General features: G+C 39.3%; 1 protein-coding gene across 1 annotated transcript in view; it reads right to left on the reverse strand.

The window, feature by feature from the left end:
- Positions 1-26,620, reverse strand: part of UBE2U (ubiquitin conjugating enzyme E2 U) — a 39,857-nt gene that overhangs the window by 6,408 nt on the left and 6,829 nt on the right. The window contains exons 5-9 of the mRNA XM_060773665.2: positions 25,306-25,432; positions 24,175-24,256; positions 18,788-18,876; positions 15,220-15,301; positions 3,124-3,221 (exon numbers count right to left, since the gene is read on the reverse strand). Of these exons, the coding sequence (XP_060629648.2) occupies positions 3,124-3,221; positions 15,220-15,301; positions 18,788-18,876; positions 24,175-24,256; positions 25,306-25,432 (478 nt within the window). The remainder of the gene's footprint in view (positions 1-3,123; positions 3,222-15,219; positions 15,302-18,787; positions 18,877-24,174; positions 24,257-25,305; positions 25,433-26,620) is intronic.

The following is a 26,620-nucleotide window of genomic DNA, read 5'->3' on the forward strand; positions in this document are numbered from 1 at the left end:
TCCTCAGACATACCATATATAATGTTGGACCCTGAATTGACTTGTTGTGTAAAGGTCACTTCAGTTCCTCTAACAGGAGAGTCATCTCAACATGACCCCTTTTTAAAGAAATAAATAAAGAAATACTTGTGATGTTTCAAAGTACTCTCAAAACCTTTCATTTTGGATTGCACCTTCAATTATGGATGTTTAAATTAAATAATTTCTTATTATGGTTGCCTTTTCTCATGTTTTATTCTGTTAGTTATTACAGTGGGCCATTGGTATTCACTGTTTTAGTTCTAAGATTCTCTGTAGATACCAAAATCCATGGATGTGCAAGTTCGTCACATACAATGACATAGTCATTGGCACCTCTTATATCACATGGCAAAGGATTCAAATGAGTGCCAGAAAATGCCAGAGAACTTGTGAGTGGGCAGGAGGTTTTATGAATACTGGGCTTGGCACATGGCAAAGTCAAGGTTTGCTTTTTGTAACCCCCCCCCCCCCAAATATTTTCAAACCATAATTGGTTGAGTTCATGCATGACGAATTGATGGATATAGTGGGCCAACTGTGTATCAGTATAGTATAGTATAGTATAGTATAGTATAGTATAGTATAGTATAGTATAGTGTATAGTATAGTATAGTATAGTATAGCATCTAAATCAGTTGGGTCCATGGTTACAGTCCTGGTCACAATAGATCCACAGTATTGTTTACATAACTAAAAAGGAGTATCAATTTTAGCAAATGAACTATCACCACAGTACCTTTTTACATGATCATTCAAAGGATAAGTCAACTATTTTTTTACCCTGTGCATGTTAGATCTGCAAGTGCTCTTTCAATGTTCATAAGGGAAAAGCAACAAAATGGCCTTACAAAGTGACAAAACTGTGGTTGTGGTATTATTCTTGTTGCTTTTCTATGCTTTTTAAAAAAAATTGTGTCAGGAGTGACTTGAGAAACTACAAGTCGCTTCTGGTATGAGATAATTGGCCGTCTGCAAGGACGTTGCCCAGGGACGCCTGGATGATTCGACGTTTTTATCATCCTTGTGAGAGGCTTCTCTCATGTCCCCACACGAGGAGCTGGAGCTGATAGAGGGAGCTCATCTGCCTCTCTCTCCGGATTCGAACCTATGACCTGTTGATCTTCAGTCCTGCCGGCACAGGGGTTTAACCCACGGAGCCACCGAGGGCTCTGAGGGTTTTCTATGCTAACAAGTAGGGAAATGAGTAGATATGTGTTCTCAAGTATGTTATAGAAGGAAAGGCATAGCAAGTATAAAGTGCTAATTTATAATGTTGGAAACTACATTTGTAATGTTTGGTATCACATCCATCCATCCACCCATGCATTTACGCTGAGTGAGTTGGGTTGACTAGAGTTTATGAGGATATAAACAAAGCAGGCATGTTAAAATTCAAATTGTGTTTCTGAGGACAAGACAAAGCAAAGAAGCTAAGGATCTCATCAGACAGACTTCTGGCTCTGTTTTCATGTGCTTTGGAAATGGAACCTCATGGGAGCCTCATAGAGGCCATTACATGACATAAGGACATTTCCAGTGGGACTCCATGGGGCTCCATTTCCACAGCATATGGAAATGTAGTCAGAAGTTTATCTTCCAAACCTGAGAAATTGAGTAAGAGTGGGTAATAGACAGGGAAAGATGGGGAAAGACAGATGGGGAAAGAAGATGGTTCCCTCCGCTTTCTTCCGCGTTCCCTCCCCCGCCCATGAAGTCCAAAAACTAAGGTATCAGTGTATGAAGCCCATGGAGGAATGTCATCTCTTTGACACTGCAGTGTATATTCTTTGTGCAAGCATTTGGAAAAAGATGTTGCAAATAAAACACATATCAGAGGGAGTGGGAAGTAATAAGAGGGTCTAAACAGTGAAAATCTAGGCCGGATCCAGACAGGCTTTATTCCAGAAACATCCACGTTATAAAAACGCGGATGTTTCTGGAGGCTTGTCCACACACATCCCAGAAAGTGTGCACTTTCTGGGGTGGATGTCCAGACATTCTCTCAGGACTAGCCAGAAAGAATGTCAGGAGGCCCTAACCCCCTCCCCCAAGCCCCCAGTCCACTTAGAATAGTAATAAAAACTTGTGTGGCCTCCATTAGAAGCCTTGGCTGGCTCTCCTGCCAGGAGAGCGTGCCGGGGAGCGGGTGGGGGGGCGCGCGATTTTCCTCCCTCCCCTCCTCCTGACGCATCATTTCTACATGGGAGGAGAGCTGGCCGAGGATTGTAATGGAAGCCACATAAATTTTTATTACTTTTCTAAAGGATCTAGGGGCTTGGGGGGAGGAAGGTGGGTATTCCCACAGTTTACCAGGCTTATTTAGCCTGGTAAACTGTTGGAATATTGTCTGGACTGAAGTATTCTGCAGTCCAGAACTGGAAATAGTGGGTTTATCCTGCACCTTCCAAGAAGGCGCTGAATAAGTCCACTATACAAACCAGAGTTTTCTGGTTTGTAGTGAATTAATTCAGGACTAAACAGAGGCTGGATGGCCATCTGTCAGGGGTGCTTTGAATGCAATATTCCTGGCTCTTGGCAGGGGGTTGGACTGGATGGCCCATGAGGCCTCTTCCAACTCTATGATTCTATGACTCTCCAGACCTGTTGTCTGGACAGCCCTTCCTTTATTGCGAGAGTTCCCACAATAAAGGTTCTGTCTGGATGGGCCCCTAGATATTGTATGTGGTATTAGATTCCAATAGAAAGGGGGCATGTTAAATGTCAACAGAATTAGATGCAACCGTTCTAACATTTGTACAAGATTTCATGATAGTAATTTTATTTCTTCTGCCCCAGTGCTCTAAAAAAGCTATGTTTACACCATTGCTTCAGTGGCTGTGTTGTTATGTTAATCTCAGGAGGCCTGCTGAAAATCTCACTTGGGAGTTTTGACATGAGACAGATGTCATAGGAGCCCGGTGAAAGCAGCCTGAGTTTTAAGAATATGCAGCCTTATGTGTGAAAACATAACTGACATTTCTTACAAGGGACAAGCTCATTGCAAGGAACACAGCCTAAAGGAATGATATGAACCAACTGTTCAACAAATAAGAAAAAAGACACTTTTATTACACCATAAAAGCTAGTAAAATTCTGTCTTACCTGGAGTTGGGCTTGGGAAAAGATGACTGCCTGCCCGGCTTTCTGTCAATTTCTGTTTCTTATATTTTTCAATAACTCCAGAGACAATAATTCGATGCCTGAAATGGGAAAACAAAACAAAACCTAACATAACATGACCTCAGCCCCAAGATAACTAATACTGTTCATCACATCTCAGGAGGAAAAAATTAAAAATGGGAGCATTTATTGTAACATTAGGAGTAAAGTTATAGAAGCCTCGCTAATTTTCTCTTGAAAAAGTACTGTAAGGGATTCCATTTTTTTTTTGCCTGATAAAGACAGATCAACCTTGGCCTGAACTGTACTTACAATTTTGCATACTAATTGGTGAAATAACAAAATATATTTTAACAGTTTAAGTTGATAGAAAGACCTTTTGAAGGACCAGAAACAATAACTTTGATCATCACAGGGACCATGTCTCAGATACATCATTGCATCATGTACCTTTACGCCTCTCCTCATTACCATCACATATCCCAATGCTACCATATCCAGCAAGAAATAAACCTGTATAATCAACAGTGTTGGGAAAATCTCTCACATTAGGTGGCCGAAGACAATGTATACCAAGCTTTCTTCATTTGCAGTTACGTCTGTAACCAACAGGTAGAAATTTGCCTGGCCAGAAGATGACGAATACAAATAATAGTTCGGACTAGTGATTATAAGGTGAGAAGGGACTGTAGGATAGATCTAACCAGACAATTTGCATGGAGTACAAGTGAAAACCTTGGACATAGCAATGCACTTAAAACTCATTGAGTGGATGTGTGTCAACACATTTTGCAGGTTCTCATAGCAAAGTGTATACTTTCCCTCCTCCTGCTCCTTTTGCAAATTAAAATCATTCCATTTACCCATAGGAATCGTATTTTGGAACACTGAGAACTGAGAGTAAACATATCAAGGAATGTGTCGAGCCATACTCTTCCTATTCTGCAGTTCAGAACCTTGGGTCGCCTTTTGGATTTGTAAAATTGGGAAAACATATAACAGATCAACTAAGTCATGTGTAGTTTGATTATAAGAAGCACAGAAGGTGATTTGTTTAGTTCATGTAAGTTTTGCCAACCCACATAATGTGGGTGGATTTCTGTGGCTGCCAGCTTTGCCACAATTATAGCTAATTCAGATCTATAAGAAATATTTAGCTGACCCAATTCTTGAAGTCTGTGTGCTCCTTTTTATTAGAAGATGCGATTAGTACTCTCTAGTGTTGGAAAGGAACAACATGAATAAACATTGCAAGCTTAATGCTGTGGTGAGGAAGAGTTAGCATTGAATTTGTTTCTCCTTTAAATGAGCTACATCTTGTCTGTTTTCTAAAACATTTTCTATAAAGTTTTAAAAATGCAAATACTGTGAAGTCTTACCGAAGGGATTAAGTCTTGTAGTGTAAGTGGTGCCAATGATGCTATAAAACAGATGGCCATAAATGACAGGCACAAGTTTTACACGCAAAAATATTTTGCAACTATAATTTGGTTGCATAACTGAAAGGAAAGAGAACATCTGGATTGGCCAGCTTGATCTGTGGTTTAAATTGGACTTCCACCCAATTTTTCTTTCTGGGTAAAACATTCCTCAGAGGAATGTCAACTCAGTGTTCTGGGGCAACAGAATGCTCCTTGATCCCCCTCACAAATCAAATATCCTATGCAAACTCTTGATTTATCTTCTCATTACAGCAAAAATATACTTTCAGTTGAATGCACATTTAATTTAGTTATTCTTCTTTAAGCCACATGGGGGCATAAATGGTTCAGATATCTATAAAAATTGCAGCATGCCTTCCTTGGAAAGTACAGGGTGCAGCAGCATAACTTCCTTTTTTCAAAACTTAATAAAACCCATTGTAGGAATCTGAAGAAAAAAATTATTATGTAGGCGCATACCTAACTTTTTTACATAGTTTTGAAGATCAAATTAGGTAGGTGACGTCCCCCATTCTCCATACACTGAGTAAACTGATTTCTGGCGTTTGTCATGACTCTTGCCAGCATAGCAGGCGTTACACTGGCAATTTCTTCCTGGATGTTGGTCTTCAAATCTTGTAGGGTCCTTGGACGGTTCACATAAACACGGGATTTAAAAAAAAAACCCATAGAAAAAAATCACAATGGGCTAAATCTGGAGAGTGGGCCAGCCACTCCAAATCCCCCCTAATTGAGATGAGGCACTCTGGGAAGTGTTTCCTCAAAATAGCCATTGATGCTCCTGAAGTGTGTGCAGTTGCACCGTCTTGTTGGAACCAACTGTCCCCTAAGTCCACCCATCTAGCCATGGGAAAAAAAAATCCCATAACATGTTTACATATTGGTCCAAATTCACTGTCACTGCGACTTCATTTTCCTCAAAGAACCAGGGACCAATAATTCCAGCTGAGGAAATTGCACATCACACTGTGATTTTAGGTGAATGCAAAGGCCTTTGATGCCATTCTCGAGGATTGTTGTCAGCCCAGTAGCACATGTTTTGTTTGTTGATGGATCCACACAAATGAAAATGGGCTTCATCACTAAAAAAAACAAATAGCATCCTTAGGAACGACTTCGAGAAGAACCTCACACGCGTTCCTCCGAGAACTAAAGTCACGTTCAGAAAGTTCCTGCACAATCACCATCTTGTAAGGATGGAAATGAAGATCATCATGAAGAATTCTCTTCATAGAACAATCGGAAAGTCCAAGGGCAGACACATGTTTGCGCACAGAACACCGTGGTGATTGCAACATTGAAGCTCTCACTGCCTCAATGTTCTCAGGTGATCTAATGGGCCGAGGGACTCCAGTTCCTCATCTTGTCACACTTGCAGTTTGTCTGAATGTAGTGGCCCATGTCACAATTGATTTCTGGTCCGGGACAGGGGCCAATGGGGCTAAATTAAAGCAATTCCTGAAAGGTGCAGTGGGTTGCAATCACAGAACATCCGCTCGAAAAGTAGGCCTCAACGGCAAAAGCACGCTCCTCACTGTCCCAACGCATGATGGCGACTGAACTGTGTCAGGACAAAACTTTATACTCCCGCCTCTCAAACGAGACCACTAGGGCTCCGCTATGTCTTCAACCAACTGAATGGCGCGCATTTTAAATAAGGAAGTTATGCTGCCACACCCTGTATTATACACTCAAAGGCCTTCAAATGAAAAATCTTAATAGGGACTTAATTAAGTAATTGGTGGGAAGGTTCTAAGGGTAGCACAGTGTAAGTATTATGTATTATCTATGTATCTTATTCATGTACACTGTCTTTTTTGTTTATTATGCTTTGATTAATTTTTGTAATTGGTTATTATTAGTAATGTATTTAATTTGAAATATTTATTTGTTTTACTATGTATTTTGCTCCGAGTCCCTGTGGGAAGAGGGAATGGGATATAAATAAAGCTATTATTATTATTATTATTATTATTATTATTATTCTTCTTCAAGGGACAATATGTATGTGTGTGCATGTGCACCTTTAACTCACTATGGACTTTTTACAACTCTATGAATGTCATAGTTTTCATAGGCAAGGAATACTTATAAATTGCTAAAATTCTCTTTTACTGCCTCATACTACTTCAAAAATCAGACATTCCTTTCCCAACATATGTTTTAACCTATCTATCATCATACATACACTCTCATTGTTATTTGAAATTGCTATTTTGTACAAATAGTTGCAAACTACATTGCTTGGAACACAAAAAATGTTCTTATGTGCCTTCAAATAATTTCTGGCATGGGGAGCTATCATGTTTTTTTCTTGGCAAGATTTATTCAAAGAGGTTGACAGTGGGCGCATCCACATAGGGTGGAAAGTGCGCAAGCTCCCAGATATTCGTGGAGGGCAGCCAAATAACGATCCACAAAACCCCAAATGATTTTGCAACAAAGCAGGAAAACTCTGCTTTGTGGTGAGATTATTTGTTACCGGAAAAGAAACAGGTGTTCTTGAAAGACCCACTGTGGGCAGGTTGTGGGCTGCCTTTTCAGAAGCTCTGGGACTTCTGAAGGGACTGTCCGCACAGCTGTCTCATGTTTTCTGAGCTGAATCAGACCCAGAAACTCGAGAGGGCTCTACCCTCTTCTCAACTACCCCCCCCCCAAACCCTTTTAAAAATAAAAGAACTTGCCCAGCCTCCATTAGCGTGGTGCTGGAGCTCTCCTGGCCATGCCAGGAGAAAGGGGAGAGGAGGAGGAAAATTGCTCCTGACTCCCCTCCCCCCTTTCTCCTGCCACACCATTCCTACATGCCAGGAGAGCTCCAGAACCATGCTAATGGAGGCTGGTAAATTCTTTTATTTTTAAAAGGGGTTTGGCGGGGTTTTGGGGAGGGGATTAGGGTGTCCAGGTATTCTCCTGGAAGGTTCTGTGCACACATCTGGACACCCAGCTGCAAAAGTGTGGGCTGACCCAGGTTTCTTAAACCCAGGTTGAAACTGACCTTACCACAGGGTGCAACTGCCCAGTGTCTTCTTCTGGAGCTGAGAGAATATCAGGAATTTGAACTCTATTCTCCAGAATGCTCAAACCACTATATCAACCAAAGTCAATTCTGTTAATTTTAAGACTTATGCTGGCATATTGGCACATGTTATAAACACTAAGAAATTAGAAAGGGAAAAGTTTAAAGTCAAGACAAAAAGCCACTGTTGAAATTGTCTTGGCTTACATTACAAAACCAATGTGCATTTCCATAACTACAGTTTAAAAGGAAATTTTGAAGTCTAAAATAAAAAAGATACAGTTTGTTAAAACTGATAATAAAATTAGCACCGGGGGTGGGGTGTTGTGAGGTGTTGTATAATGCAAGATGTATGTTTTAATGGATCACTATGAAATGAAAACACGCACTCTTACATGCACCCCTAGGTCTATCCAGACCGAGAAATGGAAGAAAATATGCCAACTTTTCTAAATATTACAAACTACAATGTTGTGACAGGTTACTCTGAGCCCTTGCTTGCAGTGTTTCCAACAAGTGGCAGCCTATGAAAAATGAATCCATTTCTCTATGTAGCCTAATTCTAGGATTTTGATGTCATATTGTGATAAAGAGGCTGAATCAAAGCATTAGTGTTTATGTCTCCTTATGTAAAATTTGTTGTAAGATGTGCTCAACCTGCCAGAAACACTAATGATGAGGAACATTAATCGATGCACCTGCAGCATGTCAAAACACATGACAACATACTGGCTCTCCAGTGATTTTATCCAGATGTTGCAGGAGATATACCAGAAATAACAAATGTTCAGTATGAGTCAGTAACTGTCTGCATGTAAATGGTATAACAATATAGCATTTTGGTGCAAAGCACTGTTTATTCATTCCAGGAAATGGGAGAGAGAAAGTCAGAAATATGTAGCTTTTAATGAGACAAGTGAGAGGCAGTGATTGGCTGAAAGCTTTTTGTCTTCAGATAACACAATTCGGAAAACTCTGTAAACGTCAGGCACTTACAAACATGCACCATGTTCCACAAGAAACATTGCTTTCATTACTTTATGGCACATCACAGTGCAAAAACGGATAACTGCTTAATGAGGGACAACTACTAAAAAAAGATCTCCCACAGCAATAATAATTATATTGTGGAACAGGGTTTAGTGTCTTTAGCAACTAACGAATCCAAATTTCTGCCATCTCTCCACCTTTCATGACAATGGGAAGTCCACTGGCTCAAAGTCTGGTCGAACCTCCAGAAAACTAGTTATTTACTTGGTTTGAGGGGAAGTTTGATGTGGCATCCACAAAATTAGTGGTTCACTTCTGCAGCACAGTTCAAAGACTACAGTTAAAAGGAACAAAGACTAGATAAAAGGAAATAACCTTGCAATTTATTTTTAAATGTTTTATGCATTTAGCTTTAATCACTGTGATAAAATTATATCTAGTGTATAGCTGAAAATTATGACTATCAGGCTGTTCTTTTATTTATACCCAAATTTACATGTTAAAAGAGAAACTGTAAATGTCAAAACATGTATTGTCTGTCATAGGGGGAACACCAGAAGGATTATTCAAATTCATTTATACATAAACTTGTCCTTGGAAAAAGTGACATTATCATTTTGTCACGTTCAGCTAGAATATTAATTGGCAGTGGATTTTAAAAATATAGCTTTCTCATACCATAGCTCGCATGATAAAATCCAGCAATCAACATACTCATGCCCAATATGTTAAATAATAATAATATATTCAATTTACTGACATTAGAAATATGAATGTCTGAGTGTTTCAACTTGATCACAGTCAGCTTGCAAGCTTGAGGTGAATTAGGACTTCTCAACACATAGTAAAATACAGTGGATCCTCCACATTTGCTGGAGTTAAGGGTGCAGGAGAAGGAACACCTCTCTAAATATCTTTAGGCCCTTCTGCCAGAAGTTGCCTATAGAATTACACTAGAGGACCTACAAAGACGTAGCAATAAAAATCTGTGAATAGTCAAATCTGAAAAAGTTAAACCCACTAAAGTGAAGGGCCAGCAATATACCTTTGCCAATCCATGCTCATGGTTCAGACAATAAGTGTTGCCTTTTCCTCCTGAAGCAGGACACAAATGACCCCTGCTTGATACAGCCCTAACCTTTAAAATGCTTTGCTGCACCATTCAGAGACTTATCCCTGATTTCTACTGTCTCCTATTCTACAAATGCCACCTGAAGCAGGTTACTTTGTTCTGCTGCGTTGCAGTGTTACGTGATTTCAGCTCTGCTAAAATTGTGTGTTTAGGGCCCAGAGTGCCAAGCTTCCAAAGGGCCAGATAAGACAGAGAGCAGCTGAAGGCAAAATCAGAGGCTTTATTCATCCTGGCCAAGGTGGATGCCAGCAGAGTCTATGCTCCAAAGACTGACACCTGCAATTATGAACACATCAATTTATTTATAGTACATTGACAGCTCTTCAAAACAAAGACACATTGCCGTGCTAGGTCCAGATTGGTCCAAAATGTGGCTGGCTAAGATCCACTCTCTGGTTGGTCCAGAGCTTGGGTTGGCTCCAGTCATGGCAGGAAATTTAATAAACTGTCATTTTGAAGATGTGCGTCCATTTATTGATCTGCCCAGGAGAAAGATGCAAGTGGAAAGAAATGTGGAATGGCAAGAGATAATGGATTGACATAGGTTTTGATGTCTCTGTTTTGGTCAATACAATGGGTAGCCACCAAAATAGACAAAACAGTGTTTAGGGTGTTGAGATATATAATGGAAACCTCATGGAAGGGGGTCTGCCACAACACTATAAATGAGGAAATGTTCCTCGGATAAAATCAGATTATATTATGACAATCCTTGTGGCTATTCCAAGAGACCCACTATGTGTTCCCTGTGACTTTTCCAGGATACTGTAAAGGGATTATGCTAAGCATGTGGCTTTCTCTGAAGTCTGGGGTGTGGAAAAAGGTTAGGCAACATTCTAGGGATAAGTTATTTGAAGATTAGCTTAGAATTAAGGGAGAAGGCAATATGTGTCCACTGTCTGTCTCAATGGAACCACAGACTTTGGGGTACATATTTTAGGGGTCCAGTTTTTTTATAACAGCAGGACTAGCCTAGCAGACAACATGTGTGGTTATAAGAGCCCTCACAATCACACACAATGATGTGGGGAATCAAGAATGTGTTTTCTAACCAATCAACAGGTCCAGGGAACCATTTCAAACACATCTTGTCTTCTTCCACTAGATGGCAGTGAATGGTGGCCATTCCATTCAAACAAAGTAAAACTAGAGGGAATGATGGTGGAAAAAATCGTAGCAATTTCCTTTCATGTTCCTCTGAAATTAATATGAAAAAGCTGCTCTGATTCACCACAAAAGCTGCTTTTTCAAATGGTCGCAGTCTGTTCTTGGCATTTGTGTGTGTGTATGTGTGGACATAAGGGTCAAAGAAGGACTTCCCTAGTTTTTTGAAATGTTGTCTTGGGTCACGGAGGATGCCATGGTCCTACATAATGAAGCAATTATCAAATACATAAAACAAAGAACTTCTGTTAAGGGAAATAAAACAAGGAAGTTGTGTCGAAGAAAAATTAACCCTAAGGTATAGAAGTTTCTTCAGAAAGAAAAATAAACTAATTTAGTCCATAGTTTGCTTTCGTTCAGTTTGAACCCCAAATTAGATCTTCTTAAAGTTTCTATGAGCTTGTTGCAAAACAATCAGATGACGTGTTTTCCCCTAAAACATACGTACAACTATGTATGAAATAATTAGTTACAATCTTTTTCAAAAAGTTTTGAAAGAGAATTAAATACATAGAGTCAGCCATATGAAATAGATGCCAGGAGGCTCTAATCCATATTGCATCACCATTAGGCTTCATCATACTTCTGATGTCAGAGGGGCAGAGATACATGCATGTATTCTCTGGTTCTTAGAGGAAGCCCCGGATATAAATAGTCATCGTCAGGCTGAGAAAACAACACCGCTCACACCCCAGAAATAGTCCTATTTATGTCCATATATTCATTTTTTTTAAAGACAGGTTAAAAGAATTATTGGCTATGTAGATGGAAAAGTAGAGTAATCACAAGAAGGAACTAGCAAAAGAAGCACAAAATTCTTGTGGCTGTATCCTATACTAAACCATGACTTTATATGACATGCACAAAATATGGTCAAATGTGCCAGATGTCCACCCAGCTTCCTCCCTCCCACCCGCCCACCCAAGTATGGCAGGAGGACTTTAGAAGCTTTTAGTGAATTTCAGTTTTAATGAAATGTGGTTTACTGCTTTGTCTGGTGTGACAAAGCATAACTGACACTACCTTTGATCAGTTTCAAAGAAGCCAACTTCAAACTATGTTTCTTGGAGTTGATTTGTTGAAACTACAGTTGGCGCTCCACATTGGCAGGTTTGGCTTTTATGGATTTAATTATCCATGGATTTGTTTACAGTGTTTCCCCTCTTTTCTTCTTATTTTTAATTTTAAAATTTACATATTTATTAAAAACAATGAAACAAATCTATACACATATAGATACGCGAACCAGTGCAATACTACCTAACATCTATACAATAGTTGTATTTGACCACACTATTCCCTCCTCCCACCCCTCCCGTTGTAGTGACTTCTTGTCCTATAGGTTGGAGACATTCAGATATAGTTCTTTTCTTCCCTCCTACAACATTATTTTTCTGTTCTTCCTTCTGGACTTCTGTATTTTTCATCTTCCTGCATTATTAAATCTCTGTATGTAATGCATTATTGAAAAGGTGCATCATTTATTATAACTGGAATATTTGGAAAAAGAAACAGCATTTTTGGTAGTATATTCATCTTGACAGGTGATAATTTTCATTTTTTTCTCTATTTCTTCCAGTGATATTCTATGGTCAACTACCACCAGATGTTGACCATAGCGCTATGCTGAAGAACCTAGAGATTCCTAGAGAGGTGTTTTCCAAGGTAAAGAAGATGTCGTAGCCATTTTAAAAATGTATGGTTTTCACTTTTGTGATGGTCTGTGCCCCTATCCTCAGCAAATGTGGATGGTTGACTGGGACATAGTTTTAACCACAGTTCTGAATCTATAAAACATGGTAAACTGTGAGTAAGAGTTGGAAGTGAATACTTTTGAGGTTCTCTTCTCCAGTGAAGGGAGAGAAGATGGGAACTCATGACTGACTCTCATTCAACCATGGATGATTTATTATAAATGTATATGTTTGCAGAATTCATAAACCATCTTTCATCCTTGGAGATAGTTGTTGCTGTGTGAGTTCAAATCATTTATGGCTTATGGTGACTTTAAGGTGAACCAATCATGGGTTTTTATCCGATGCTGAAAGAGTTGGCTTGTGAAAGACACCAAAAAGTATGATTTCTAGTGCTAATTGCTTTGACTATTTCTTGAAAGAAAAAATGGGATACTAATGCTGTATTTCTTCAGCACTAAGACTTTTTTTCCTATATAAATATATCTAAACATGGGGTTCACCTTAGAATTGCTGGTGATGACATTGAAATTAGGGTGCACTTTATAATAGATGGTGTCTTACAAATTAAAGAAATATGGTACTCCTATTAATAAGTTTTTATGACTGAACAGGGATTCAAATCCTGGTCTCCTAGGGCCCTTCCAGAATATCAAGTCAGAAAATCCCACAATATCAGCTTTGAACTGGATTATCTGAGTCCACATTGCCATGCATTTCAGTTCAAAGCTGATAATGTGGGGTTTTATTCAGTTGTGTGGAAAGGCCTCAGTGTTCAGTCTAACATTCAAAAGATACACCAACTTCACAGACAGAACTGTATGTATAAAAATCATATACACAAGAAATGGAATAAAATGATAGCTTACCATTTCCAATGCAAATGAACAGCAGGCAATAAAATAAGACCAAGTAAAAATGCCTAAGCAAATAGAACAACCTAGTGCCAGGACTGTGATATTAGTATGAGATGTACTTGGAAGACCTTTCCACAATCAGGGCATCACATGTCATTTATAATTGTCAAGTGAAAGAATTCTGTCTCCACTCATCATTGTAAAACATTTCCCTAACAGATCCAAGGGAGATGGAGAGAGGTGTGAGTTCTCATTGGAATCACGGAGAAAGGTGTGCACCCACACAAAGGTTATCAAGATGTTCTCCAAAGAATGAAGTTAGGAAAGTGCTTCCCTTCAGAATCACCTTGGTATAATTGCAAGCTGCCTTGGAGAATTCTCAAAAAAAAAAAAAAAGACACACAAAAAAAGGATTGGTTGTTTCTTAAAAGGTTCTCTCTTGGCTTGAAATGTTTACTGAGGAGCCTTTTCAAAAGCTCCCTGGGAACTGTACATTGAAGAACTAGCCAGAGCAGAACACAAATGAGAAATTCAACCCTCCCCAACACCACCATACCCACCACATACCAGCAAACACGCCCAGCAAGAACCACTAAGAGTTTTATATGTAGATGAGACACAGAAACCACACATTTCCAAGGAAAATTAAAACCACTGTCTCAAATACCAGGGATCAACTGAAATTTCTTTTAATTTTTGCGATTATGAAAGCTAGAACAATTAGAGCAGCATTTCTCAACCTGGGGGTTGGGATCCCAGAGGGGGGGGGGGTTGCAAGGGGGTGTCAGAGGGATCGCCAAAGTATTTTCTGTTGGTCAAGGGGGTACTGTAGGGAAAGTCTGGCCCAATTCTATCATTGGTGGGGTTCAGAATGCTCTTTGATTGTAGGTGAACTATAAAACCCAGTAACTACAACTACCAAATGCCAGGTCTATTTTCTCCAAACTCCAACAGTGTTCACATTTGGGCATATTGAGTATTGGTGCCAAGTTTGGTCCAGATCCATCATTATTGGAATCCACAGTGCTAGATGTAGGTGAACTACAACTCCAAAACTCAAGGTCAATACCCACCAAACCCTTCCAGTATTTTCTGTTGATCATGGGAGTTCTGTGTGCCAAGTTTGGTTCAATTCCATCATTGATGGAGTTCAGAATGCTCTTTGATTGTAGGTTAACTATAAATCCCAGCAACTATAACTCCCAAATACCAAAACAACCCCCCCCCAACCCCAACAGTATTAAAATTTGAACATATTGGGTATTTGTGCTAAATTTGGTCCAGTGAATGACAATACATCCTGCATATCAGACATTTACATTACGATTCATAACAATAGCAAAATTATAGTTATGAAGTAGCAACAAAAATAATTTTATGGTTGGGGGTCACCACAACATGAGGAACTGTATTATGGGGTCACGGCATTAGGAAGATTGAGAACCACTGAATTAGATTGAGTTTTCTACTGCTTCTCAAAATTAAGAGTTCGACTTTTTTATAGTATAGTATATATAGTATAAATGAGATAAAAGCAAAGGGAAGATTTTCAGAGGACAAGGCCAAAATTTTGCTCATCTGTACAATAGTATTTGGAATGCATCAACACTGTAGAATTAAAGCAATTTGACACCATTTTAACTGCCATGGCTCAATGAAACTACTATAATTCTTCTGTGTGGATGGTCTTTCAATCACTACAATAATAAGACCTTGAGTGTGCTATTATGCTTTTGAGCTATTGCTCCAATGGGGGTGCTTTGGATGTTTACAACATACTTACAGATCGAGATTCCATTCTCCTTTGCCCACATTCTCAACTGTCCAGTTAAGGCGGTTTCCTATGAATTCTGGGTCATCAAACACTAGAAGGATCAATGCAAATAATTTATATATGAGAAAAAAAAGGAACTATCAGAACTACTGGCCAGGCCCCACCTACACTGACCATATAACCCTGTTTCTGAATGCAGATTGCTTTAAAATGGATTATATGAACGTACACTGACATATAATCCAGTTTAGAGCAGATAATTTGTATTCAGAAACTGGATTATATGGCAGTCTAGATGGGGCCCTAGTAAGCTGTTTATACCTTTCCCCTTTTTATGCCTCCTTCAGCATCAAAACGGAAGGAGGCATTAAAAAAACACTCCAGTAAGCAGCATGCACACTACAGGCACTGATATAAAATTATTTTTATATAAAAATAGTTCAAGAACTTTTTAGGAGCCTTGGCTTGTGTGCCTCTATCAGGGGAAATTAGGTAGTTGGCAATCAGGCAGTACTTAGTCCTCACTAACAAATGCCCTTCCTTGGCAAGTAAAGAAAAGTTGATCCTTTTATTATTTAGGATGTCAGTTGAAGCATATTTATCGGCAGAGGCTTTTTATTATTTCTGTGCATCATTATTTTCTTGTTGCTGCTCTACACTGTAGAATGAATGCAGTTTGACACCATTTTAACCTGCTGTCTGAACACTATGGAATAATGGGAGTTAAAGTTTTACAAAAACTTTAGCCTTCCCTACCAACTTTCAGGATTTGTAATATTGAGCTAGGTGAAGTCAAACTGCATTGATTCTGTAGTGTAGATGCACCTAAGTTCTAATTTAGTAGTCTGATGGTTTATTTTTATTAATTAACCCTGTTGTTTTATTTTGCCACTGATATACTTTAACCTTTTATCTATGGTGTTTTGCATATTTAAATATTTAATAATTTAACAGTTTTTTTCAATAAATACATAGCTCCAGATAGTAGATTATATGCTGTTCAGTTATAGACAATTACAGAAACCTTGGTAAGGCTGTAACCCTCTACACAGGAGTGACACTATCTCTCCTGTTTACAGAAAATGTGCAAAGAAATATACAATTTCTTGGTTATACAATAGCACAAAAATAGGGATACTTTTAATCATATATTACTGTCAAAATTAGATATTTTGCTGGGAAAGTGTCCTCACTAAGAATAGTTAGCAGTACATGAGACTAGCTACTTATAATCTTATGGGCAGAAAGACTCTATCTAATTTTAAAAGAGGTCTGAATTCCATTCATATACAATTCCCCCCTCCCCAAATTATCTTCACACTATGTGTATATATATTCAAAAATGGCAGACTCATGTGCAATTGTCTGACATGCTATATTTGTGGTTGCTTTTCTATCAGCTTTCCATTAGCTCTAAAAACCCAGGTAATCAATGTGCTTAGCTATTGTGGAACTAACTAAATTTTTTGTATTAATCCTATGCACTTTTAGCATATTAAATATATGTCTATATAATTATGCTGGTTCTTACTACTGTGATACTGTTGTACCATAGCATTGTACTCATTTGCTTTTCTTTTTAAGAATCGACAAGCATCTTGAGCTCTGAAAATTACTTGGGAAGGAATCCCATTGAAGCATTGAAGCACATCAAAATACCTGGGAGTTACTCTGGATTGTGCTCTGACTTACAAGAAGCACTGCTTGAATATCAAGCAAAAAGTGGGTGCTAGAAATAATATCATATGAAAGCTGACTGGCACAACCTGGGGATCACAACCAGACACAGTGAAGATAACTGTCCCTGCAAAGTGCAAAGCATCTACTCTGCTGCTGAGTATGCATGCCCAGTGTGGCATGTGTACTCAGCTGCAGAGTAGCTGCTTTGCATTAACACAGTGGGTGTGGCCCTTAATGAGACATGCCACATTATCACAGGATGTCTACACCCTACACAGGCCCGTAGCCAGGATTTTGATTTGGGGGGGGGGGGGGGGAAGCTGAGTTTGATTTGGGGGGGGCTGAGTCTGAGTGAAAGAGGGTCTACCCTAGCAAACCTTTTGTATCATTACCCCAATACCCTCATGCATATGGGATATATTGAGCATGGTGATCAGATCATGATATGAATAAACATAACAGTTTAAATAATGTATCAGTAAGGCCTTCTTGCGGACCACCATGAGAATTTCGGGGGGGGGGGGGAGTGAAGCCCCTCAAGCTCCTCAAGCCCCCCCCCCCCCCCCCGGCTACATTGCTGGAGAAATTATACTGTTTAGCCGGTATTGCACCACCTGGCGTCTATCGGGAAGTGGATGCCTGTAATGAAAGGACCAATGCATTGACATCTCCGACCCATTCTCTGTTCAGATACTGGCCAGCAAGCCAACACCTTAAATAAAAAAGCAGCTTCCTAAAATCTACAGAGATACTAGCAGGAACATCTCAGCAAGCGAGAGTCCAAAAGTGGCAAGCGAAAATCCATAACCTCAGTCAGTGGCTGATACCAGATGAGAATCTCTCTTCTGGGCACACAGAAGATTGGGTGACCTGGAAGGTGCTGAACAGGCTGCACTTTTGCACCATGAGATGCAGAACCAACCTTAAGAAATGGGGCTACAAAGTGGAGTCCACAACATGCGAGTGTGGAGAAGAGCAAACCACAGACCACCTACTACAATGCAACCTGAGCCCTGCCACATGCACAATGAAGGACCTTCTCACAGGGACACCAGAGGCACTCCAAGTGGCCAGCTTCTGGTCAAAGGACATTTAGCATAATTCCAAGTTTTTAACTTTGTTTATGTTTTCAAATGCATTATAACTGTTCACAATTCACTTCAGACATGATAAATAAACACTTGCTACACTATGGCCAATTAGCTTCCTACCCATTAAATCAAAAGGAAGAAAGAGGACTAGTTATGTACTTGTAGAATATACAATCTCTGAGAAAATGCCACCGCTTGTACAATAGTCTTCACACAAGTATGGTGCCACAACAGGGATCCAGCCTTATGTCACAAACCATCAATGAAATATTCCAGACATTTATTTTCCTGCCAGCAAAATGAAAGGAGGGAAGAAACCATCTTCATATAATTTTTCATTTACAGAAATTGTGTCTTTTGTTAATTAGTATAGATCTCCTGTTGCTCTGTCAAATACACCAGCCTTTTTGTTTTTTAAGTTTGTGACAGCTTTTCATGGGTTTGTGCTGGATGATAAACATCCATAAGAAGCTTGCTTGAAATAAATGTAAAAATGGTACTAAATATATGTAAAATACATAAAAACAAAAAAAATTGAATATAACTCTGCTAATGCATAAGAAACAAAAATTCAAAAGCTCCGTTCTTATAATCTTCCAAAACGTCACAGACTCATGAGTGCAGGTTTATTCAACAAGTTCCTCAGTGCAGGACGGGACTCCTGGAAGTCTGCATGTCTTGATTTAACACTACAGCTATCATACTGGGAGGTCATGAGAATGAACCCATGCACTTATTCAAACTCAGCACAAGATCAGAATCAGGCTTGCTATGTTTAATTTTGTTAAACCAAAGCATCAGCTTACCTGGGGTTTTAAACTCTTGAGCTGCTTTTGATGTGGCAATTTTAAACCATGTCGAATAATACTCTTCATATGATATGGCTGTAATCTTTCTGAAAACATACATTTAGAACAAAGGATGAGTTTTCAAGGAGGATTACACAATTAGTTATTTGACACAGGTTTCCCTACAGAATGTTTCACAAAGGAGAGAAGTGAACAAAAAAAATGCACAAAAAATACAGGGCCATATGACTCACCACTCGCTTTCCACGCCACGGAACACTAACAGGAATTTAAAGAAACTAGAGACCCGTCTGTGAAAGCCAACTCTCTCCTAAATGCCTTTCAATAGTTCATTTTTTTTTTTACAAAAATATTTCCCTTTTTATAATAATCGTAGCCAAATATAAGGCACTGCTTCAGTTTGCCACAGAGAAGAAACACTTAATCCATATTACAGTGAATTCACTCCATGTGAACAAGAATGTTTTGATTCCTTTCTCAATGCCTATGGATGATAAAGCTGATGAAGAGACAAACCTTTCCCGCAATTGTGATGGATGTATTGGATCGGGTTGCTGTGAGTTTTACGGACTGTATGGCCATGTTCCAAAAGCATTCTCTCCTGATGTTTCACCCACAGCTATGACAGGCATCCTCAGAGGTTGTGAGCTCTGTTGGAAATAGGCAAGTGGGGTTTATATATCTGTGGAATGTCCAGGGTGGGAGAAAGAAGTCTTGTCTGTTTGAGGCAAGTGTGAATGTTGCAGTTGGCCACCTTGATTAGCACTGAATGGCCTTGCAGCTTGAAAACTTGGTTGCTTCCTGCCTGGGTGAATCCTTTGTTGGGAGGAATTAGCTGGCCCTGATTGAGTCCTGTCTGGAATTCCCCTGTTTTTTGAGTGTTGTTCTTTATTGACTGTACTGATTTTAGAGTTTTTAAATATGGGTAGCCAGATTTTGTTCATTTTTATGGTTTTTCCTTTCTGCTGAAATTGTCCACATGCTCGTGGATTTCAATAGCTTCTCTGTGTAGCCTGACATGGTCATTGTTAAAGAGGTCCAGCATTTCTGTAGTTGGGTTCATCGGATGCTCTGCTATGGCTGATTTTTCTAGCTGAGTTTGTCTGCAGTGCCTTTCATGTGTCTTGAGTTGTTTTTGGGCAATGCTGCGTTTGGTGGTCCCTATGTAGACTTGTACACAGCTGCATAGTATATGGTAGACTCCTGCAGAGGTGAGAGTCTCCCTCTTGTAGCATTTGAACATAGCATTTGCTGGATTTTCTTAGTGGGTCTGTAGATAGTTTGTAGGTTGTGTTTTTTCATCAGCTTCCCTATGCAAACAATTTATTGGATTGTTTGCAATGTGGCAGTATTTGGGGACAGTCTCCTTCATATTGCTGTACTTGGACATTCATGGAAGTGACCACATCAAGAAAATGTAGCAACCAAGTTTCATTTGTGAAGTGGCGAGTTATTTATGCCATTTCCTTTGGCTAATGAACAAAGAATGAGGTCTTTCAAAACTTGGAAAAATGTTTTTGGTATTTAGCACACTCAAGCCAGCATGGCTATTGGAAATTCTTGTTGTCCCCAAAGGTAACTTTCTCAAGTTTGACTCTCACTGCCTAGAGAACTGGTGTGCAAGTTTCATTTAGCATTGCTCCAGACCCCAGTGGAAGACTTAAGGCAAGTATAGTCTTGCCTCTGGAGATGACTTCAGCAAAAAAGGGTACAGAATTCCCATGAATGGCAATAATCTTTTATAAGATGTTCAGAGGTCAAGGGGAGTGTGCACACAGGAGGGGGGGCTACATGAAAGTAAGCAAAGCTGCTCCCTTTTTTACATTTAGCCTTTAGGGTTGTCAGGGCTGGTTTTGCAGATCCTTGACTCATAGCAATGAATCAAAACAATTACCGTAAGTAATTGAAAATAATATAAGACAGTGTAATTTTCTAAGTAATCCAAAGAGAGACACTACATATAAGCTCCAATTTCCACTCAGCTGGACTTACAGCTATTACATGGATGTCAGGAGACATCAATGAACTTAGGAAGGAAATTAGTAACATACAACTACAACAAAACAGAACTTTATTTATATCCCGCCCCATATCCATGTGGGGACTTAGGACAGCTCACAGACATAAAATAGCAAATATTCAATGCATTATACTGTAATAAATAAGTAGTACAATTGAAATAAAATACAATTTAAATAGTATAAAACAAATAGTTATAAAAGCTGTAATAACCATCCTATAAAACACATTAGACTTGGCCACGTTACATCCCAAATAGATTACTGCAACACACTTTTTGTGGAGTTGCCTTCGAAGACTGCTTGGTAGCTCCAACTAGTTCAATCGATGGCAGCCAGGTTGCTCACCGGAGCGGCATACAGAGTACATACAACCCCTCTGCTACGTCAACTCCACTGGCTGCCAATTTGCTACCAAGCACAATTCAATGTGCTGGCTTTAGCCTATAAAGCCCTGAATGGTCCCGGCCCAGCTTACCTGTCCAAATGTATCTCCCCACTATGAACCAGCATGAAGTCTAAGTTCAGCAGGGGAGGCCCTGCTCTCAGTCCCACCATCCTCGCAAACGCAACTGGTGGGGACGAGAGACAGGGCCTTCTCAGTGGTGGCCCCTCACCTGTGGAACTCTCTCTCTCCAGTGACATCAGATTGACCCCCTCCCTCTTTCCTTTAGAAAGAAACTCAAAACCTAGTTATGGGACCAAGCGTTCAAACAGTAGAAGCAGCAATCAAGAATGAGACCCAATTTGTGTGAATGACAATGGTAGCATTAAATTAGTAATTTAATGCTTCAATGAACTGTTTTAATTGCTACTATTATTTATTACTGTTATTGGCATTGAATGGATGCCTGTTGTGAAGCTGCCCTGAGTCCCCCTCTGGGGGGGGGGGGGGTGTCAGAAAGATGGGATTCAAATATGCAAAATAAATAAATAAATAACATCAGTAAAGGGGAAATTTAAACATACTGTCTTATGACAGTGGTTATCCTTATTTGTATACATTCCTGCAATTTCCCTGCTTTCTACCTTTTGGTTCTGCTTTCTTGCAGAATGTCAACAGCTTCTCTTCAAAAGCTTTATATTTTAAACTGTTGAGTTATGAACTGGTTTTCAACCACTGAAAGCAAAGCTGATACCTCTCTTCTAATACTTAGATTGGTAAGGATTTTTTGGTCTCCCTGCTCACATGCTACTGTAACATTTTTCTGATATAACTAACTACGCCTTACAGTGCAAGCCAAATGTTTCAGATTCTACAATATAAGAAACAGGCACAAGTACTGTAATTCTGTAGCTAGGTCTAGATTTTTAGAAGCATCCTACCAAAATGATTTAGACTAACATTGCATTGCATTCTTTCATATAACCCCACTCCTTAAAAAAAAGACTCATTGTTTATACAGACTAGTCTACAGTAAGTATCATGGTTTGAGGTGTTAATGACAATGCTGAGAGTTATGTTAGTACTGAGATATATCCTGTTATTTTGTAAAGGAGAAAGTTCAATTTATCAATGTAAGTTTGTGTTATATGAGCTGGAACGTATGATTTATTGAACTTCTTCATTGATTTGACTTCCTGGAAAGATCAAATAGGACAAAATGGTTACTAAATAGGTCTCAAACTTTTCAGTACTGAACAACTACACTCTTATTGTTGCAACAGATCAATTTGTTATTACAAGTCCATTTTGAGGCGCAATTCAACATTCTGGGTTATTGCAAAAGCCCCAAGCAGCCTGAGGTTTAGATACCTTATGTTTCACCCAAACTTGCAAAGGATCTGGTTGCGTATTTTCCTTTGCATACTCATCCAGGCTAACATGGCTATGTTTTTGAATTATAGTATCTCAAAACTTGGTATCATTAGGTTCTTTTCTCTATATTTCCCACCATCTAACCTTAGGAAAGACACTGAGGGCTTGTTTTAGTCATTATCCTCACAATTGAAATATCATTTGGTACTGTTCCCTTATCAGGACGGAGGCCACTAGGGTGCTCATGAGAGAGAAAAATAGTCTATTTTATGGGAGGGGGGGGGGGAGTTGAAGGAGGAAAACCATTTTCCCCATTTTTACCGGTTATTCCCCCTCCCCCATTCCCATATAATAAACAAGGGTTATTTCCCTGACCAATGGGGGGAGGGGGGAATAATAGGAAAACTGGGGGAATGGTTTTACTCCTTCAGCCCACCCCCCATAAAATCTACTATCCTTCTATCTCTAGTGCCTCCTTGTGGCCTTCGCCCAGATAATGGAACAGTACCTACCCTTTCTATTTTGATATAAATTCTGATATCATTTTAGTGCCTGGCAAAGACCTTTATACAGTAGAATCTTGCTTATCCAACATAAATGGGCCAGCAGAATGTTGGATAAGCAAAAATGTTGGATAATAAGGAGGGATTAAGGAAAAGCCTTTTAACATCAAATTGCATTATACTTTTACAAATTAGGCACCAAAACATCATGTTTTACAACAAATTGACAGAAAAAGTAGTTCAATACATGGTATCATTATGTAGTAATTGCTGTATTTAGGAATTTAGCACCAAATCATGAGATGTATTGAAACAGTTGTGGATCCAGACGGGAAGTAAAATGCACTGAATAATACAGAACGTTGTATGAGCGAAGGTTGAATAAACAAGACTCTACTGTATTTATCTGGTATCTCAAAATATAGGATAGAGCAGAGGTGGACCAATTGTAGCTACATATAATCCCCAGGGTAATTATTATGGAATTCATAGATCCCCTCAGGTTTAAAAAATGATCTGAACTGAAACACAATGGTATGTAAGTGTGGAGGCTATTGCCTAAAATTTTTGATACCCATTAGATTTCTTCCAAGGGAACAAAGATTTTTCAAAAGGTTGGAAGGGAGTTGCATCAAAATGCCAGAAAATGCTTTAAAGAGTCTAAGAAGACCACCAAACAGGCCACCGGATCCCCTGCATTGATTTGGAAGCATCTGGGAACAAGAATAAGGGTTTATTTTATGGGAGCAGGAACTGTGGGGGGAGTGCAGCCATCCAAGGTCCTGGAGAGCAAATTGAGTCCCTATTCTCTGACAGCTTCCCACCCCTAACATTGAGAATAACCGACTTTTATTATAGTGTTTGTCCATTCTGATAAAAATCTATGGTTTTGTTTTAGTACCACCTTTGCCATTTTACAGATTTGGCTTTTCTGTCATATTATTGCTTGTTCCCATGATATATTTTTTTACTAATGGGTAGCATCATACTAATTTTCTCTTTAAAATATTTGTATATATGCAAATATTACTCAGCATGACTATCACAATTTGCTTGCAATGTTACAGACTCTTGTGGTCCATTGATAGGAACTTAATTTATTACCTCCCTTGGCTCCGATCCCCACTCTCCTCAGCTGGAGGCACATCCTTGGTTGAAGGATGTGTGCCTAAACTTTCAACAATATCTACAAAAGAGAAGATGTTTGTAAAAACGGGATATCTGAAAGTTCTATTTACAATGGAAGCAAATAGTTTGTAAAGAGAAGTAATAGAAGACAGGCAAAAGATTGACTTTTTTGATCTTTTATGGAACTCTTGATGAATAGAGCAGACAAATGAGGTGGGAAACGCAATTGTAATCTAAAATGAAGAAAGGCCATATACATTTTGCCATAGGAAGACTCAAAATGGAAAAGTTCTAGAATTATGGTGAGCCCTCTGGATCTCTGAGGATTTGGTTCTTGGATCTAGTGTGTGCCAGAAAGAACAGGTAATTGCACCCTATATTATTAAATTTTATTTATTTATTTATTTCGGTCACTTCTACCCCGCCCTTCTCAATCTCCAGGGGGGGACTCAGGGCGGCTCACAACCGGCACAGTTCGATGCCAACAATTCAACAGATAAAATACATAACAACAATAGCCACAATAGTTAAAAACAATCAATTAATACAATAACAACTAAAAAGCCAATCTAGTAGCCAAACGTTCACTGAGTTCTAAAATCCGTAAGTCCATTCAGCAGGGACAGGGCAAGCAGATGAAATCTAAATGCATAGAAGATGCATACTACATTCAAATGCAATGACAAAGTCATGTCAATATTTATTTAGGTTGAAACCACAATGTCAAGTACTTTGGTCATGGTTTGAGCCCAAGTTAAGGTGTATGTGTAATTCTTAGTAAGGATGATACCAGGGTGAATACAGAATCAGGAAAAAAATCATTGGTGCAGTCTTCTCTAACAAGTTACTCCTGTCTCGTTTTCAAACAAATGAACTTTGCATCACCTCTAAACACTGTTTGGCAAATGTGCTTTTTGAGATCAGAGACCCACCTATAGAGTCCATACTCAAGTTACACTACCAATCACGCTAATTAAAATTTATTGCTTTGTATGAAATAGAAGTTCTTTTTTAAAAAACCAAACAAAACATTTAAATGGTTTCTTCTAGAAGTCCCTGTGGTGCTCAAAGAATATATTTATGATTAATAGCATAAAGGTTTATTACCTTCTATGTGCTGACTAGCTTTGACACACTGTATAACTCTTTGTCTATACAGCGGATAATTGTTCTGCAGCATTTTGGCCGCCTCCAGGTTCACTGCATTATTCAAGACTGGATGAGACAGCAAAACCTGTGTAAAGATACATACCAGTTTGTAAAGTTTTAGCCATCATCAGATTCAACCAGAATATAAAACTGGCTTTGTGTGTGTGTGTGTGTGTGTGTTGCTGTCCCCATTACACAACTCATGCCCAGCTTTCCATCCATCCATACACACACACACACACACACACAATAAGTTACAAACTCAGTTTAAATGGTCCTTGATACATGCCTGTGGGCAAAAACCCTGCTCTATGCATTAATGACGATAATAAAATGTGTGCAATGAGACCGCAATTCTCTTCTTACTACCCTGTCTTCTTAATGGTCACATTCAAAGAGGATGCCATGGGTGAGCATAGATAATGGTTGGGAAGTAGAAAGATTGAGCCAGTTCTTCACAGTTGTTACATAAGTTCACAGAGAACTAGCTTCCCAAACTATGAGATGTAGTGAATGGTGTAGGTCTGATGACATAGTGTTATCTCTTATCACTAGCACATGTAATATGTATATAAGGATTCATGAATGCTTCAAACCCTGATGGGAAAACAAGGAACTTTTGATTACTGTGTCCATGGAATGGGACACAGTAATCAATGAAAAGAGAAGGAAGAAGCACAACCAAAGCTTATTTTTGGTTGGGATTGATCCAACTGAAAGCACTCACCTTGAACTGAAATACTAGTATGGCATTGCAAAGAATGACTCCATATCCAAGGGCGATATGTTATTGAACTTACAATGGAAACAGGGAACCATGGACAATTGTGAAACCTGTTGAAATGAACGACTTTGGCTGGAAGTTATCATAGAGTTGTGCTGCAGACATCTCTAGGAATTTGCTGGGTCCTCCAGAGCAACTCTATGGCAACTTCTAACATGGTGGTTCTTAACCTGTGGGTCCCCAGATGTTTTGGCCTCCAACTCCCAGAAATCCTAACAGCTGGTAAACTGGCTGGGATTTCTTGGAGTTGTAGGTCAAAACATCTGGGGACCCAAAGGTTGAGAACCACTGTGCTAACGGAAGCATACCCGGAGGACCTAGAAAGTTCCTCGAGCACATATCTTGTCAGATGTGATTAGGGATCTCATAACATGAAGTTGCCCAATGTGGGAGACAGTGGAGGGATTCACCAGGCAGCATGACAAACCCATGGGGCAGCGGGGGAATCTGTCACCCCGCACTCCCCATTGTCCACAGTGCACAACTCAT

Source organism: Anolis sagrei, chromosome 4 (assembly GCF_037176765.1).
Source record: "Anolis sagrei isolate rAnoSag1 chromosome 4, rAnoSag1.mat, whole genome shotgun sequence".
In the NCBI taxonomy this organism is placed as follows: domain Eukaryota; kingdom Metazoa; phylum Chordata; class Lepidosauria; order Squamata; family Dactyloidae; genus Anolis; species Anolis sagrei.